This window comes from Temnothorax curvispinosus, unplaced genomic scaffold, assembly GCF_003070985.1.
Source record: "Temnothorax curvispinosus isolate PA1 unplaced genomic scaffold, ASM307098v1 QBEX01013717.1, whole genome shotgun sequence".
NCBI classification, from domain to species: Eukaryota; Metazoa; Arthropoda; class Insecta; order Hymenoptera; family Formicidae; genus Temnothorax; species Temnothorax curvispinosus.
In genome coordinates this window covers 447,126-464,949 of record NW_020223497.1, presented here as the reverse complement: position 1 = coordinate 464,949, position 17,824 = coordinate 447,126, and the positions used below count along the sequence as shown (strand labels likewise).

General features: G+C 37.4%; 2 protein-coding genes across 7 annotated transcripts in view; one reads left to right on the top strand and one right to left on the bottom strand.

Annotated features, from left to right (window-relative positions):
- Nucleotides 1–775: 775 nt before the first annotated feature.
- LOC112463861 lies at nucleotides 776–3,711 on the bottom strand. Its single transcript, XM_025030511.1, has 6 exons — nucleotides 3,547–3,711; nucleotides 2,879–2,973; nucleotides 2,645–2,744; nucleotides 1,082–1,269; nucleotides 942–992; nucleotides 776–860 (listed from the first exon to the last, which is right to left on the bottom strand). Exons 2-6 carry the CDS (start codon nucleotides 2,963–2,965, stop codon nucleotides 777–779), a joined length of 510 nt encoding a protein of 169 aa, XP_024886279.1. The 5' UTR covers nucleotides 2,966–2,973; nucleotides 3,547–3,711; the 3' UTR covers nucleotide 776.
- A 5,334-nt stretch (nucleotides 3,712–9,045) lies between these two features.
- The window catches only part of LOC112463866, a 55,888-nt gene continuing 47,109 nt past the window's right edge, over nucleotides 9,046–17,824 (top strand). For 3 of the 6 annotated variants that reach the window (XM_025030526.1, XM_025030525.1, XM_025030523.1), the window contains exon 1: nucleotides 9,047–10,222. The gene's annotated coding sequence lies outside the window, so the exon portion shown is untranslated. Of the gene's footprint in view, nucleotides 10,223–12,985; nucleotides 13,702–17,824 lie in introns of those variants that run through there. The other 3 variants (XM_025030528.1, XM_025030527.1, XM_025030524.1) reach the window with 2 other exon arrangements.

The window sequence follows — 17,824 nt, the reverse complement described above, 5'->3', positions numbered from 1 at the left end:
CTTAATATAAATTGTTTGTATAATATAAATAGATGCTTATTTCTATATCGAGTAATTTATATATTTTTTTATTGTACTAATGCTGTAGAAAAAATAGTTTGTAGAAAAAAATGTATAATATCTCAACATACTCAGAACAACGTGTAAAACGGTCATGTAAAAAGACCTAACATGAATTTTCAACTAACCTGATGCTATCATTACTATTTTGATTTGTTTATTCAACGAGATTCTAAGCTTATTATGATGATTATTCGGACGGATATTTTAAAAGGCCTCTCTTAGTCTCTTATTATGAACAGAATATCGTACCTTCTCATCGACTATAGTTGTATATTATTGAAACTTAAGTAGAAATGCGCTACGACGTGACCAATGTTATAATTGAATGTTATATAAATATAAAAAAATACAAAACTATAATTGGGATTTGTTTGACGCGGTCCAAAATCTCCTCTGAGATTTTTAGAAAAGTTAAACGTTATTAAAGACAAATATGGTCGAATGCATATTGTATTAAAAGTACATGTCATAAAAGTCTTTAAGCTCAATTGTAAAAATATCTATACATCGATGAAAAGGCGAATTTCGCTTTCTTAGACACCCGTTGAAACATTTCGAAAGTATATATTAAAACGATTGGAGAATTTTACGTTATTATTAACAAGTTCACGCGTTCTTACGTCGAGTTTACGAGTAAATGGAAATAGAGATTCTTTCTTACTTTGGTGGCAATAGGTGTATACGTATTGCTGTATCGTACATTGCGCTTTTCTTCAAGGCCACAAAAGTTCTATGTTCGGAGACTGCAGCTTCGCAAATATTCTGTACATTGACAAAACAACCAGCCAGCAGTATATCTGTAAAAAAAAAACAGGGAGATATGAAGACCAGAAAGCTTAGATAACACGGAAATGCTAAAAACAAAAAAATACACTTACGTTGTAAGACATCCAAAGCCAATTACATAATGTCGCGAATACAGAGTCCAACTAAAGTAAAAACATAAATAAGTGATATGATTGCGAATTTTTATCGAACGATAACAGAATCATTGCCAAAATAAAGAAAAGGAACTCACATAAATATAATAGCCGCCTAAAAGCCATAGTCCGAAGACTAACTGGAACAAGCAAACGATGAACCATCCAACGAGCCATGGCAATAACCATCCACGTACGCCTTCCTTTATGCCGTAAACCATTAACAAAGCGCATATGACCAACAGAAGCAGATAGAAGATGAGGAAGCCTCCGACAACTTGCATAGCTAAAAATTGCGGGCGTCTCTCATTTTTTTTAATAGAATACTAAAAATATCCTAAAAGTTAAAAGCTTATGAATCTATAAAATAGTAAAGTATAAGCCTATGAACTAATAAGACTAATTAACATTAGAAACACTGACAATTAATTTCTGTTATTTAAATATACAGGTATATATCTCTTTTAAGAAAGAAATGAAAGGAAAGAGTAAATTGATCAATTTAATTATTTACACATTACAATAAAAGTCATAACAATGTACCGTTATAAATTGAGTAATTATTATAAAATATTATAAACCGGTTATTTGAACAGCTCTGGTAGGTCTAGTGTTAATAAAACAATTTTAAATTATATAAATAGGTGAATAGTTCAAGATTGGGTTATCTAAAAGTAGTGTTACAAAAAAAGAAAATTTTATCTTATACGAGAAAAATAAAATTTGACTAGTGATTATAGTTTATAATATGATTAAAAAGAAATGACAGTCAGAACTTGACAAAAAGAACTGAAGTCACTCACCCACCAGCTTAGTGAAAACGTGATAATAAAATTATATGACTTATGACCCTCTCTAGATAATGCAAAAGTTTGTAAGATTTTGTAGTTTTATTTAAACTTTCCGTCGTTTTTGCTATTCGCATTCTTCAGGAATTAGCATAAAACTTTACATAAAACAAAAAGAAAGCTCGAATTTTGTTAAAGCAAAGTGATCTAAATCGTAGTCACATACATATGTCAATAGATTTTTAAAATGTCAATAGATTTTTACTTAATTATATAGATATTGTTTATTTAATTTTGCAAATGTCGGATCATTAATTTCTGATTGATGCGGGAGTTATACTTGTGACCGCTTAAACTCGTATTTGTATATGATCAATCTACTTGTATTCTTATTTAAAAGAACTTGAGTAAAAGTTGATTCTTTTAATTTTGACTATAATATCGCATTTTAATGTGTGATTAGCTAAAGTAATAACTAATATTTAAACATTTCTCACGTCATATATATGAACAAATAAATACATTTTATAAATATAGTTTTGAAAATTTTTAAAAATTGTAAGAACGAAATATACGTAAGTTAGCGTTCTAAAATTCATATCCGTTTTTGAAACACTATTTCAGTCTATAAAAAGATTAGCTACAATAGCTAAAACAGTCGTAACATATAGATAACTAACATTTTTTGCAACGAGAGTAACATTTTTTGCAGCGAGAACAAAAGGTTTTGCTACTATTGCTAAACTGTAGCTCTCGCTGCAAAAAATATAGCTCTTGCTGCAAAAAATATTAGTTATCTATATTTTACGACTAAATTTAGCTTAATTTTTTCCATGTACAAACTCATTTATACATGATTAATATTATACTTACATCCCCTTACATCAGCTTCAAATAACGGATTGTATATCTGTGTGGAATCGCCACCAGCTAGTTGATAGCATATTAGCGTAATTAACACTACACTAATTGCCTGAAAGAAAATAAATATTGATTATGTGATATTTGCACAACAAACCTCAGAATGTTGAAATTATATTCTATTAGATATACTTTAACTCTGCCTCTAATTGCATGGAACTTCTTAGCCAATTAAGTGATGCTCACCACTGTGTAAAACGCTATAGCGTTGCAACCGGTCTTAACGCTGTTCGACCAGATGCACGGCGACCAACAGGATTCCACAATCGCCATTGTTTACACTGAAATCAAAATTCGAATGGGAGAGAACGTAAAGCGCGCTTTAAGCGTGGTCTCGCCGACTATGACGTTATTCAACAATCGTCGCAAAACTTGGGCGTCGACGCGCATCAGAGTTACCAACGTAAATACGTATTGACAGAATTGCTCGTGGAAGCTTTATTGAGATTAAAATAAAATTATGTTGATGCGCAAAATCAATTCTGCGTCCGAATAATCGCGTTAACATTCACGTTTACGACACTTCCACAGACACTGATATCGAAGAAGCGTCAATGCACTGATAGTTGATAGCGTTGCAGACTCATGTTACAAGAGGCGGAACAATCAATTCACGCATGTTGGATTTTACTCATGTGAAATGGTCAAACGCGTACAAAACAATTAATACATATTTGCAATTTTTAAACGAGACACGGCACTTCTCGCCCGGCGCGATATTGACGCTAAAATTTCCGGATACCAATCGCGCGTTCTTCATCGCCACGGCACACGATGCGACAATGCAGTCGATTCATGTCGAACACCAGCACCAAGTTGTTTTCAAAAATCGTTCCTCTCTCGCTCGTACTTACGAATTCTCAGGGGTGCGGGCGAGAAAAATGATTTCAATCGGACTCCTTTTGTCAATGTCGACTGCCACCGCGGTCACCAAGATTCGAATGCTCGAATCGCCTCGGAATAACAGCAGAACTGACAAACAGTGCCATACACGCGTCGATGGACGTACGGTTAATGGCGTCGTGTCAGCATTGGAAACCCCCTCCACTTTGCGAACAGGTCACGATGCCGGCTGTTCCCTTTTCGTAAAGCTTGTATAACGCGTCGATCCACCAACTCCGAACAGTTGGCTAAGGATGCCATGCACCATAACACACCATGGTTGCAAATATTACAATTAGTCATTTACTAAAGAAAGATTTAAAAATTTTAAAATATTTTTGAGTAATATTCTTAATAAAATTTAAAGTTATTTATTATTGCATATTTTAACTCTTTTGATTTGCAAAAAATTTGTATTTTATAATTAATCTTCTATTGTAGAAGAGATTTTATTCTGAACAAATTATCTGTTTTTTGTTCTTTTCTTTTTTTTATAAAATCAATATTTATTTTATTATACAAAACCACAATATATCAAATTTGAATATTGTTGGTAAAGTACATTAAAAAATTTGAGTGAGTCTTATTTTTCATAAATAGTGAATGTATCTATTTGTTCTTTATCAATTTGTCAACTTAATAAGTTTATTAACGTAATAACGAATTGAATCGATCCATCTGTTAGTGACACAGTGCGGCTGATGAACAAATGTAACCAGAAATCGCTATACCGTCTGCGGCGCTTGGTTTAAAATATGTACCGTATAGTCTCACATTCCTATCTTTTAAGATATGATCACAATATATTTTATAGTGTTATTCAAAAACGTACATGAAGAGTTTCGAGAAAATTGGAAAATTTAAATAAACGTTTAAGAATACATTTAATATGTATCTGTATAAAAATTACTTTTCTTTTATCAACAAGCTTGAGCATTATCCGGTGAGAAGAATGCAATGTCTGTTTTATGTAATGTAATTGAATCCTTATAAAGATTAGTGCTGGAATTTATCAATTTATCTAACAAGCAGGTGCGACGAACTCAATGTAGCAACGCTATCTGTATTTGCACAGCGATTTACCATCTATTAATATCGCAGTGCAAGGTCAGTCTGGATAGAAATAGAAATGGTCACATTTATATCTCCTATTAAGCCGCGCGTTTGAAGAGTAGCGTGACATTACTTTATAATTCGCCGCGTACTTCAAAGATCGCAAAATCTCTTGAAGAGGCAGTAATTTCCGTGATTTTTACATTGTATGATCTATTTCAGTAATTTCTTTTGCCGCAAATGGATGGAAATAGCAATTCTGAGTCTTTAGATATTTATAAAAATTGAATAGAGAGGAAACAAATTGATTTTTTTTACTGCGATAGTTTACAAATATATCTCCCCGGAATGAATGAATTTTATTATTTATAATAATCTTCCGATAAACTCGCTGTGTTGTCACATTTATTATCGAGCTGTCTGCGTCATCGAACCCGCGGAAAATGTAGTGCAACGGTTTCGTGTTACCTGACCGCGGTTTCCGCAGCGGGTCACCATTTTGGTGCACCGCAAAGGAAAACAGAAACCTACCGTGCTGAGATCAATCGATGATAATTCGATTGTCGAGAAGAAAACTACAGCTCGACGCGGGAAATCCCGCACGTATATCCTGATGTCGTTTTACGTGCGTTTCACGCTTTCACGATGTAACTCAAGACGATGTAACTCAATTGAAATAAAATAAACGAACAGTGACGTGAAGAAAAAAAAGCGAGGGTCACTAAAAATTCTAGACGGACACGTTCGAACGTTTCCTTTTGTAATCGACGTACGCGGAGATCGAGAATGGTTTGTTGATTGGCCGTCATTGTCGGCCGGCCATGAGGAATTTCACGGGGCTCTATGAAATGATAAAATCCATTCACTCCGGGGAGGACAGTGCCTACATGCGTCTATAAATCCTCACAGTCATTCGGCGCAACAACGAACGGCGTAATGGATCCAGACGTTCGTCGAGATAGCGGTGCTCTAAGACGCCGTAGATCATCGACAAGCAGGATTAACGTCATTGGGATTAGCAATACTATAAGGTGCAAGATATATCCAGTCGGAAACGACATATGACAGAACGGGTAATGCAGAATTGAGAAACTGATCGTATCGGATAGTAATAATGATGAAATTATTTTATTGAATACGATTAAACTGTTATTATACTAATGCAACCATTTCTCCTTGATAATAATATAGAAAACAGTTTTTTTAGAAAATATGAATTATTTTGACTGTATGGTCGTAGGGTCCCAAACTCCATTCTACTCCAGACATCCAAAGTTCTAAGTCGATCATTGCCCTCTCAAACTTTCGAATGAAACCGCGCGCGCGTGTCATTCATCAATATTCGTCTCCATCGACACAGACAGGTAATTTCAAATTTAATTCCCATCCCGCTATCGAGGTATCAGCGGCGCCCAAACACGGAGCAAGAGACGGATCCCGTAGTCTTCTCCTGATGCCGACTAGTGAAGAAGCTATAAATACATGTGCATGTGCGCGCGTTATATGCGGATAGATACAGATCCCTCCGTTCTCCATTCTTCCGTACCATTTTCTACGATCGCCCGCTACCATATCGGCTCTCTCGCGGCGCAGCTCTAAGCTACCTTAGCATCCGCTGGACCACTGTAAACTGTCTCTCGATTTAGGCGGACTCGGAGCATCATGCCAGCTGCACGCTCGCGCGGCAATGTCAACGTTGCCATCTAGTCGAGAGGTACTTCAACGGTGTCAATGGTTGGAATGAAGACAACTGTGGACTGGCAACGCTGCGGAATCTTCAACCAACACCCGGCACGTGGCTCATCTCATGCCCCGGTCAAATTGAGCAAATCGGAATAATCAGTAAACCCAGCAACTATTCCGTCGCGCCGCTTCTACCGCGGCGATGAACGTAAATGATTTCGAGCGTATGCACATATGTATCGTGTGCGATTGCTTATTCTTGTTTATCAAAGTTTGCAGCTCTTTTAGCTAACGTTTCTTCAGATCATTCTGCAGTAAACAATATAACCGTGCATAAACATTACAAGAATATAGACACTAAAGACAATTATTTATTAAATAATAATTTTAGGATAATATTTATAATAATATTTAGGTGCTTAATTTAAAATTGCGAATAAAATTGTGGTGCATATAAATGCAGTTACTACAGGTTTGATTTAGATGTTGGGTTTGTATCGTTGAGAGCGTTCAGACTTTAAAATTATTATCTTTGTGATAAAACTGTTATCGCGCGGCCTGTCGCGGTTGTTTAATTTTGCAATCAGCTGGTTTCTGGAACGGAAAATATTTCGGCGGCACATTATATTATCTGACACAGGAATGCGCTATTTGTTTGATTACCGAACCGAATTTGATGTAATTCCTTCGGTGCTCGTAACTGCTCGAGTGAACTTGACGTACTCGGAGTACTAGAGTCACTCAAGTTGAACGAAGTATCAGCATCAAGGGGAGAAACAGAGAAACAGAGAGAGAGAGAGAGAGAGAGAGAGAGAGAGAGAGAGAGAAGAGAGAAGAGAGAAACAGAGAGGTTGAGATATATGCCATGTTTGTGTTAACTTCAATAATTTAACAATAAATCATGTCGAACAGTCTCGATTTAATCATGAAAGAATCATTAAGCGTGTAAAAGTACATATATGTTAATACAAATGTTAATTTGTCTGTAAAATAAGAAGCGAAGAAAAAGGTTTCTTTTCTTTCAAACTATTTCTGAACGTGAACTCTCTCGTGAATTATCTGCGAATGGAAACACGACCCCTCGCACGTTCAGCCAACGACGGTATGACGCCAGATAGATACGTAGTCTGACAATGAGTCGAAGAATTGATAACAGAATAAGATTCGTATCTGGAGACTACAACCTTGTTTGCAAGGCTTAAATTTATTGCTTCAAGTTAGTTCCTTTAAGGTATTTTTACAATATATAATGAAAAACATTGCAAAGTTTAAGAAATGAGAATATTGAAAGACAATAGAAAATTAATTTATTATAATTTATTTCTTATTAAACGTTATTATAATTATCTTCTACTTTAATTTTTTACATAATTGATTTTTTTATGTATCCATTTTTTCAGAATTATGTTTGGAGTAACGTGAAAATGTTTGAAATATAATGCTTTAGAAATTTATTTTTTATGTATCTATTTTTTGGAATTATGTTTGGAGAGAGTAATGCAAAAACGTTTGAAAAATGATACTCTAGAAATTATAGAAAGCCTATAATTATCTTAGTGAATCAACTGTTATTGTTAAAAGAAAATGTGGGATGTTAGTATCAAGACTGAAATATCGCATGTTTTGGGCACCAATCACGTGCCTTAAGATCGCGTGGAAATCACTTTACTTCGAAAGCTAATAGTAGCGGATCCACCAGAGTTACGTGACTAATATCTTAATATATTCCGTGAAATATTTAGTCGGCGTGGCGCGGGAGCAGCCACGCGATGCGTTGTTTGAATCTGAGATCTCTCCCGCCCAAGCGAAATAAGAACCTCAACTAAGGGGCCTATAGACGCACAGTCGTAATACATTTCTCAGTAATACCAAGACTTTAAAATAAATTCAAAAAGAAACTCTTACAAAATAAAGTATTAGAAATAAAGATCCAAAGGAGAGAAAATCATAGTTTTTTACGTAATTAAAATTTGATAAGCTTTTTCGTAAAGAATATAATGTTATATTTATATAAATTGTATTCGCAATTTAATACAATTTATATCTGAAGCTATCGGTACATAAAAAAAACTCATGTAAAGCTTTTATGACATAAGAAAAGTATTATTGTTAATGCTGAATGGTCGGCAAGGAAAATCTCGGCCGACCGCAGCATCTCGCGCGGTCGGCGACCACCTTTCGCCGTGGGAGAGTTAGCGCGAAGGGGGCATAGGAGCCCCTCCGGTCAGATTAGGCCCCGTCGGGCCCCTCTCGCTCGCGCTCCGCGCCGTCGAAGCCGTTCCTTCGTGCCGGTTTGTACTGTCGGATCCGCCTTGCCTCGTGCATACGCGCCATGGTCTCTCGCGTCAAGTCGGGCCAGCTACATCGCGGTACCCAGCTGGTCCCGGACGGCCATTCGTCGGTCCCGGCGCTCGCGAAACGAAGCGGAGTCGAAGCGGTGCCTCGGCACGGCGCGATCTCGCGCGTCGTGTCATCGTCGTTGCCGTCGTCGTCGTCGTCATCGTGAACGACAAACCGAGTCGAGCCGCGAGAGCGGACTCCTTCGTATTCTCTCTGATGTAACCCCCTTCTCCCTGCATCCGTGAAACCGCATCGCGCGGCCACCTTATATCGCCGCGATTACGCATACACGCTCGAGAGCCGCGCCGAGGCCGCCGAGCGGTCCCAACGTTCGCGATCCCGTAGATCGCCCGCGATCGCCTGCGACGCGTCCTCGCGCGCGCGCGTCGCGAGTCTGCCGCCGGGACCGATCCACGCTGATCGAGGCCGGAGCCAATTTCGAGAGTGCGTTTCTTTTGTGCGCGGCCCTCGTCTTCTCCTCGGGGAGAGAAGGACGGAGGAATCTGTGAAACCTGTGAGTCCTTGTGGATAAGCATCCAGCTCGACAGCGATCGAAAGGATTTTTGAAAAATTGCATGCACGAATCGGAGTTTTATCGCGCTAATTAGGAGTTTAACTTTATTGTGAATTTTACGTGCATCGATTTTTTTCTTCTTTGTTGGAAGCCAAAAATTGTGTTAAATTTTAAAGTGGATAAAATTTTAAATAAAATTTTGCACATTGAGAGCAGGTAAAAAACGAGTGACACAAAAATGTTGGTCAATAGAAAATTTCTTAGTTTACCGACTTTGAGTGTTAAGTGATTACTCTTTCAGATGATTGCGAGTGAAAACGTACGAGAGTAGAATCGGAGTCCATCGACAGGATTGAAATAAAGTGGGAAAGTACATTGTGCGATTTGTATCGTGCGAAACCGTTTCTCGATATCGCGGAGCGAAAAGAGATTACTCCGATATGTGAATCATAGTCATAATTCACGCGAAGCGTCGTTTCTTTCTTGACTTGGAGGCACACGCAAAGTCCCCGCAAATTAAACTTACAGTACAATTCAGATCTGGCCAGTCTCTGCAGACTTAACGTTCCATTAAGTTGCATCTATAAAGTAAAAAAATAAAAATTGCGATCGTAATTCATGGATTTTCTCTCGGTAATAGGTGACAACGCGATCAGGTGATAAACCCTGGAGGAAAGAAACGGTCCAAAGGCAGAATCGGGAGGAAGTGAAGTATCTAGATTTGTAGAACGGCTACGTTGTGCTAATGTGTGCCAGTGCGCGCGGTTGACTAAGATCGACTCGGCGATTTGACTGGATCTCTCCTTGGTGATCGAGATCGCTGATTTTCCCGAGCGACCGACGCGAACGTCGCGGTGAGTGCGCGTGCACTCGCGGTAAACGCGCGGGCGCATCGACGAAAATCTCCCGAGTCTGCATGTACTCGGTTGCTGGCGATATATCAACCATTGACGGATTTCTGATCATGGATCTGCACGTTGTCACCCAGCGATCGTTGACTTTCTCAGGTGGAATCGCGCGGAGGGCATCGGCGAAAGTATTTTCGATCGTCCGCAGAAGTAAGTCCGCTATTAATCTACAACGGCGTATAAGAACCTTGCGTTGTAGTGTCGGAATGTGTGAATGTCGGACACAAGGTACGGCTCGAAGATCACAGAACGCGATAATTCTAAAACTTTATAGATGTTACGTGGATTAGACGCCGAGAATTCGGAAACAAGCCGAGAACTTTATACCGAGTGAAACGTGAGAGGTTTAAGGGATGATGCCATCTTTGTATTCGACAATCTTGGGATACCAAGATTCTAGATTTCTATGAATCCTGAGACGCCAGCATCCTACAATTAAGCGAGTTTTTCCATTGTTAGATTAACATTTCATATCAAAAATCTTATTTTATATTTAGCGCTAAATGTACATGGCAATAATTTTAATCTTACATCAAATGCAATTTTTATTTTAAACATATTTTGGAATCTCTTACTTCCTTTCTTTTTTAGATTACATTTAGCATATAATTTTTAGACATGGGCCTCTCAAAAATGAAGATACTCTATAAGTTCTCGCTTTAGATATTTATATTTTCCGACTGAAAATTCGAGGGTGAAACGGGAGATTATTATTAAAATTCATTACTACGAGCAATCTGTAAAAATTCGCTTCTTTGAATGCGTCGAGTCCCTTGCCCTTGCAATGCAATGCACGCTTTCTTGGCCCTGAAATCGAGCGCGGCGGGTCGCGACGCGCTCGACGTTCGCCGGCGCGTCCTTGATTTTCGCTCGATTAGTATCCGCGCGCGGCGGATCGCCCGTTATTGAAGAAGGAAAAAGTATCGGACGTCGTTCCGGTTGACCGTTTCGGTTCAACGGCCCGCGCTGAAACGGCCTGTACCGGAGGCGGCTGCACGCATTCGTCCGTGAGCGTGAGCGCGTGCGATGCACAATACCGATTCTTTCCACGTTGCGACGAGTGGAGGAGCGCGGCTTCCGGGATTGCCTGGGATCACCGCTGAACTTTCACCGATCGACAAAAAATCGCGATGTTTTCCGCTCGAACAACGCCACGGGACGACCGAACGTTATATTCATAAATGTCGGCGCGACCCTCTCCATTGTTTTCATATCCGCGATCTACGATATTTTTCCATTCTTTCCTTCCCAAGGTGTCCAGTTCCATCCAGTATGGAACAAATTTTTATTTACTATTAACCAATTATATTTACTAAAAATTATTTGTTTGTATTCAACGACGATATTTTTTACGTATTTTCTTTTACTTCAAGAATTTATTCTTAACAAAAGCTGTCGGATAAATTAACAATGTATTTTTTATATCTTGATTTTTTCTAATTTTAAAAGATTGACATATGGATTATTAAGTTGATTCAGAAAAACGACATATTCTGCGGAATTTCTAATATTTGCCACGCTTATCGAATATTTGTTCTTTTTTCTCAAATTAATTATTGAAGTTTACGATGCTATCGAGAGTGAAACACGAATCGTCTTAAGGAACGGGAGGACAAACAAGAAGAAATTCCACCGCGTGGTTTGCTGCTCCTTACAGTTGATTATACAAATGGCACAAGTTTTATTATTTTATTTTTTTTTTACTAAGTTTATTGTATTCGTGGTTACGTAAGCGTCTAAGGAATTTCGCGCACAAACGCGGCAATCATCAGGTTTAGCACCTGATATCCACACTTGTATTAAAACAGCTGCGAATGTGTGCTACTCAGATTTCCCCCATTGCAATCTTCTCTCGTCTCTCAAATCCGATAATTGAAACAATCATAAATCTTGTACTTTATATTACAATTATATAAAATAAATTTTTATTATTAATACTGGCAATTAAATAGGAAAATAAATTACTTTGAGTTTCAAGCTAACTTCAACAACTTTAATAATTAATTATATATAAAATATAAGATTTAGTAATTAAACGCAGAATTAAATTATCTTAAAAATTTTTTTTATTAAAATGTTGAAACATTAATAATTTTTTATTTATAAGTAGTCGTACAAATCTAAGAATTTTTGCAATATATAAGCCTCAAGTTAATATTTTGCTTCACCACCATATTCAAATTTTATTTTAACAGACAATTTTTTAAAAATGATTGTTAATTACAATTGTACTTAAACTTTAATGTTGGAAAATATTGTAAAAGCAAATAATATTCATGAAGCCCCTGGTAAAATAAGAGACTCATTTCTTAATCACACACATTGTTGTTAGAAAATGCGGTAAGAGCTTGCCGTACATAATTAAAGATACTATACATAATTACTTATTAAAAGTTACAACTGCGTTGCTATGAACGGTGAAATAAATCCGAAGACGAAACTCAGATTAGATCTCGCAGTAATCTCTACCACCCAAGAAATGCACAGCGAAACGATGTAACCGAACAGTAAATAAAGGTCCTCGGTTTTGCTCGGTGCGATTAACCCGCGTTTCTCTCCCCTCTCTCTCTCTCTCTCTCCCCTCTCCTTCTGTCTCTCAGATCTTATTGCCGATGAGGCTGTTAATTCCTGTCGCGCGCGCCCCGAGAATTCCAATCGACGGCTGAGGGGCTGAGGAGAATCAATGGCATCCGGTGCGTTTCGTCCGCGGACACGAAGAGGGATGTTCCTGGTCGCGGCCACTGGCTCTCCAAAGGCACGACGTATAAATACCAACTCGTTGTGGGTCCTCTTCTCCTCCTAAGCCGCCGTCCTCGTCTCCTCTTCTGCTCCTTCCCTCTTTGGCCCGCGGAGTCTATTTAGATAATCTTCCGCTTGGCGGGAGCGACACTCGGTGCGGCAAGGAAGCCTCTTCATCGCGGTGGCTTTCACCAAGGTGGCATCGTGTTCCTCGCCTGTGCATCACTGATCTTTTGCCCCTGCTCCTCCCTCACCTCTTGCTCCTCCCGTGGTCGCTTCAGTTCCCGGTGAAATTTTTTGGCATCCGCCACGCCCGTGCGCGAACGTCTGTCTCGTGATTCGTGTAACGGCCTTGAAGAGAACCGTGAGGAAAACCCCGAACACACAGAACGTTTTGAAGAGCATCGAAGAGAGCTTGAAAAGAAATCCTGAGAGAGTCTCAAGAAGAATCTCGAAGACGCTCTCAAGGGTTATTGTTGAGGAGAACTTTGAAAGCACGTAAAATATTTTAAGAGTTTCTCAGAAAAGGTATATATACGTACTTCCGTATTATCCTGAGGTGAAGATACCGAGGACAAGAAAGTTAGGATTACAATAAGCCGAAAAGAAAGTTTGAGCGATATAATTCGTGAAAATAATCGTAAAACACAATCGCAGTATATAATTTTTAAATAAAATTAGCTGAAAAATCTGAATGTTTAAAAGAGTCTTTAAGAAGAATTTTTAATAAATCCATAATCAAGCAACGCGATACCGGAAAGTTTAGGAAAGACAGACATCAATGTGGTGAATAGTGAGGCGCGTGTACATGAGAATTAGACTTTTGAGAAAATGAGAGACAGATAGGCGATGACGGGACTCGCTGATGACAGTGAATTTATTCTCAGAGGGTATGTACCTGGTGTGCCGATCATATGAACTGATACATTTGTTATTTGTTTAGTATATAAGACTGATAAGAATATTTCATATCATGGCGAGATAAACGTAACAGTGACTTCAGTCTTCAGACTTCACATGAACTATAGTTCAAATCTTATAAGCTTGCTTGTGTGAGGCTCAAGAACAGCATTTAAAGTTTATTACATTAATTTCAATTTTTTAAATAATTTACCAAGTGTATTTGTCGTCAAAACAAAATTGTTTTTTTTATACATAAATACAAAAATAGTTTTTATTTATATTATATCTTAATAAAAACATTTTTCTTCACACTTTTTAGTTAATTAATATATTCCGAAATATCTTTAAATTTATATTTTATCTCGATAATTTCCATTATTTGATTTTAACAAAATTATTACTCACATTTTTAACAACATACTGCACGTTGAAAATAATTACGGATCTTCGTTTCATCATCACGATCTCAATCAATGCCAGTAATTTTTATTTCTCTTTGGCATGATTCCGAGAGAAAAGAAGTAATTGTACGCGTCCGAAGTGCCAACATTCCATCGCGAAATTTGTTAGATAAATATTTGACGAATTGGAACTCTCTTGCGAGACATCAGGGCGTCTTGCTTGCATGATAATAAAGTCATTATCGAATGCGATAATGATGATTTGTCGTTATATTGGCTGATTAGTGATAGACAACTTATTCATTCTATTCCTGTCATGGTAATCTATAGTTCCTCTTTTACGTATTTAACATACAGAGAGCAATATACTCTGTTAAATATCGTGTTTCACTTATATGATATGTAATTTTACATTATAACGATATGCGGAAAAGAACATTATCGTACAAAGTCTACTCATATTAAGTATTTCATAATATGTTCTCTCAAAACAACTTCCCAGAAATTACTTAGATCCAATTACTCTTAAACAAGTGTTTCATTTGCGGTACTTCCGCCATGCGAAATTGGCGAACGCATCGCGAGAAATGTCCCGGCACACGTCATGCCGCTCACGAATGAGATATAAATATCGCCGCGACTCTTTCTCTCTCTCTCCCTCTCTAATTTTCTTAGGAATGAAACACAGTTACTCATCGTGGCAAAAATATGACATCGTATCTTGTACGTTAATAACGATTAATTAATGACGTAATCCGACCCGTCGAAAATGGGATGGAAGAAAATAAAAGTTTCGCGGACTTTTCAAGCAACGCAACGGTGCATACTGCAGAAACTGGCAGAAAGAGGATTACAGGAGCGGGCAGGTATTCCCTAGCCGCCGCGCCGGCCAGTTTTGTGCGGCGATTTATAACGAACGATTTGCAGTGACTTATGGGACAACTCTCGATCGATATGCAAATGAGGGGACCGCGCGGCTTACGCGACCGTTTAGACTTAGATCGCGAATTAATTTATTTGAAAGCGACGAACGGACACCGGGACGGGATGGTCGCGGCGCGTCGATTAAATCGGCTTAAATCGCGCTTGCTTAATTAAGCATAAAATCAGAAATACACTATTGGTTAATTATCGGGCTACTGCGTTTGGATTTATAGATCATCCCTTAACTTCATAATTACGGGATATTCGACATTTTATTTCGATAATTTCTGCTTAGTTAAATGAAAAGTAAGATGCAATGTTATCTAGACTACTTTACATTACATTTTATGTTTACATTTATACTCTGTTATACTCTTCGCAAATGATATCCTTTATATTTATATATGTAAATTATAAATATTTTTTTTTATTTTTATATATATCTTGATATTTGCTTGAGACCCGTTGAGACCATAAAAAATATTCAATGTTGCTGCGTCATTTTCTCTCGTATAACACGAAAGACGTTTCGCGCGAGCAGATGTTTGCGACAATTAAAAGTGATTGACGCGAATCTGTTCGGCGAGCGAATGGCAGATTAACCCGGAGCAAAATCGATGTACAAGCCTCAGCGGTCGGGATGTTTCTGTGTAAAAGGTTAATACGCATCTTTCTATATTTAGAAACGTTTCCCTGAGAGAAAAATTTCGAAACCCCCCCGGTGAGCTGGCTTCCTTTGCATTCTCCGCGGGATAAAGGAAGTATTACGTTGGCGGATCGTTTGGAGTACAGACGGCTAGCAGTCACGAGACTATTAGCTTGCCTCCGGCACAAGAGTCTTCTTATGCTCTAATAGACATATTTTAGTATGGAAATCTATTTAGATAATAATGTTTACGCGTTGTTTCACAACACAGAAGCCTGTTGTGACAAACAAGCAATTTATATTATGCAGATATATAGATGCAGGCGCATTCTATGTCGCATCTAAATTTTGCTGTAAGATTCTACTTTAGAGTTACAATATTTTATATAAGCATAACGAAAATTGTGTATTTTGTGCATATGTATGTTATACAGCAAATATTATTTATCAGATAAAATGTTTTAATTTACGTAAAACATATTTAATATTTAAAAGCTTTCCAAACATTAAATCAAATGTATATAAGTTTCCATAGTTCCCTTTTTACAAAACGTCATTATAGTGACCAAATTTAAATAATTTAGTATATTTTAAAAGATAAGTGTAAGTTATATATATATAAATTTTTATCAATAATTTTCTATTATTCAAGATCGTAATTTCACCCCTGTTCTTAGTGGAAGGGCATTGTTTTTGATGGGAAAATATTCGAAATATGAAATCTACAGAAAGGAATCCACAAGGTTCAATAGCTATATGGGCGTTTCATCAATTTCGAAGTTTTGCGTCTTAGTGGCCAGGTGTTAAATTTGGAATACGATACTACATCGAGGAATTTCAAGATTTTCCTTTGAGAAGTGCATTCAAAAATTTAAATTATCAAAAAAAGCAATCTCGTTTATTAAATAACATGTTGTGTGAGGCGGTTTCTCTCTTTAGAAGTAATGTTCAGATTGTTTTACATTTATTACATACAAAATTTTATATCGATACTTTTTTTAAATTAATATATATTAAATTAATATATATGCAGAATAAGTACCACTTTGAAGCGTAAAATATTAAGTCAGTTTCCTGAAAATGTCACATCCCACACGTTCAGATCTTGAATTCTTAATTTAAATTTTTCATCGTTCATAACTCGAAATTATTGATGTTTATGACTAATATCTGACGTCCTCGTTTCTGGCGATGTAAAGTCGCGAGTCCGGCGCAAAACCGTCGAAATACAGCGGGAATGCACTTTTGACGCGGGTGCTTATCGTTTCGCAAATAAACCTCACGACGCGACGCGTTGTGCCGCGATGACAAAGCATCGCGAATGTTTATCGGTTATTTGCACTGGGACGAGTTGCCCCCTCATGTGTAAATAATGTCCTGCGAAATTGAATGCGGCTGCTTTTCTTTATTCGATGTTTTCCTTTTTCGGGATTGGCATTGACCCGCCACCAGTAATAACTGAGTTTTGCATTATTCGTATAAAAAATATGTTTCACGGAGAATATATGTTTCTCTCTCATAAAAATGAATTCAAAATAATAATAAAAATACAGAATAATAAAAAAGGAAAATGATCTGCGAGTTGTTTATAGAAATATATAGCGTATGTAAGTTATTGTAATGAATTTAAATGTTATATTTTACACATTTATATTAAACGAAACTTATATTGGTACCTACAGAAAACATGTGAAACAAAGGAATCATTGCTAAAGAAAGTAATATGCATCGTTCGATCGCATTTAAATCCCGTTGACTTGCTTTTTTAAGCCCGCGTGAATTGATTCAATTGGAATATGGATCAAATAGAACGCGGATTGAATGAGTTGAAACGCGACGTACGCGTTTATAACAGAGGTCCAGCCTACGAGAGATTCGCACTTTCGTTTCGGTTTTCTTTACATGCTCCGCGTGCCAGATGAGACAGGATCTTCCTTTCCTCTGCGATCTTGATTTTACACCAGGGCAAGAATTCCTTCGATCAAAACAGCAATGCGCGAAGATGCATTGCTCACGCGTGTTGCCCGCGACTTTGTTTTTTACCTAGTTCTTTGCTCGCTTTTCACTTCTACATTTAACCGTTTTACGTGCGTTTCGAATATACTTAAATATATAATTTAATCATTGCATAGAAAAAGA

Excerpts from the sequence above, each read along its gene's own strand:
- LOC112463861 (XM_025030511.1), bottom strand. The coding sequence starts at position 2,965 with ATGGCGATTGTGGAATCCTGTTGGTCGCCGTGCATCTGGTCGAACAGC. Across the intron at positions 2,745-2,878 it reads CTATAGCGTTTTACACAGTG|GCAATTAGTGTAGTGTTAAT; the intron begins GTGAGCATCACT and ends ATTTTCTTTCAG. Across the intron at positions 1,270-2,644 it reads TGAAGCTGATGTAAGGGGAT|CTATGCAAGTTGTCGGAGGC; the intron begins GTAAGTATAATA and ends CGCAATTTTTAG.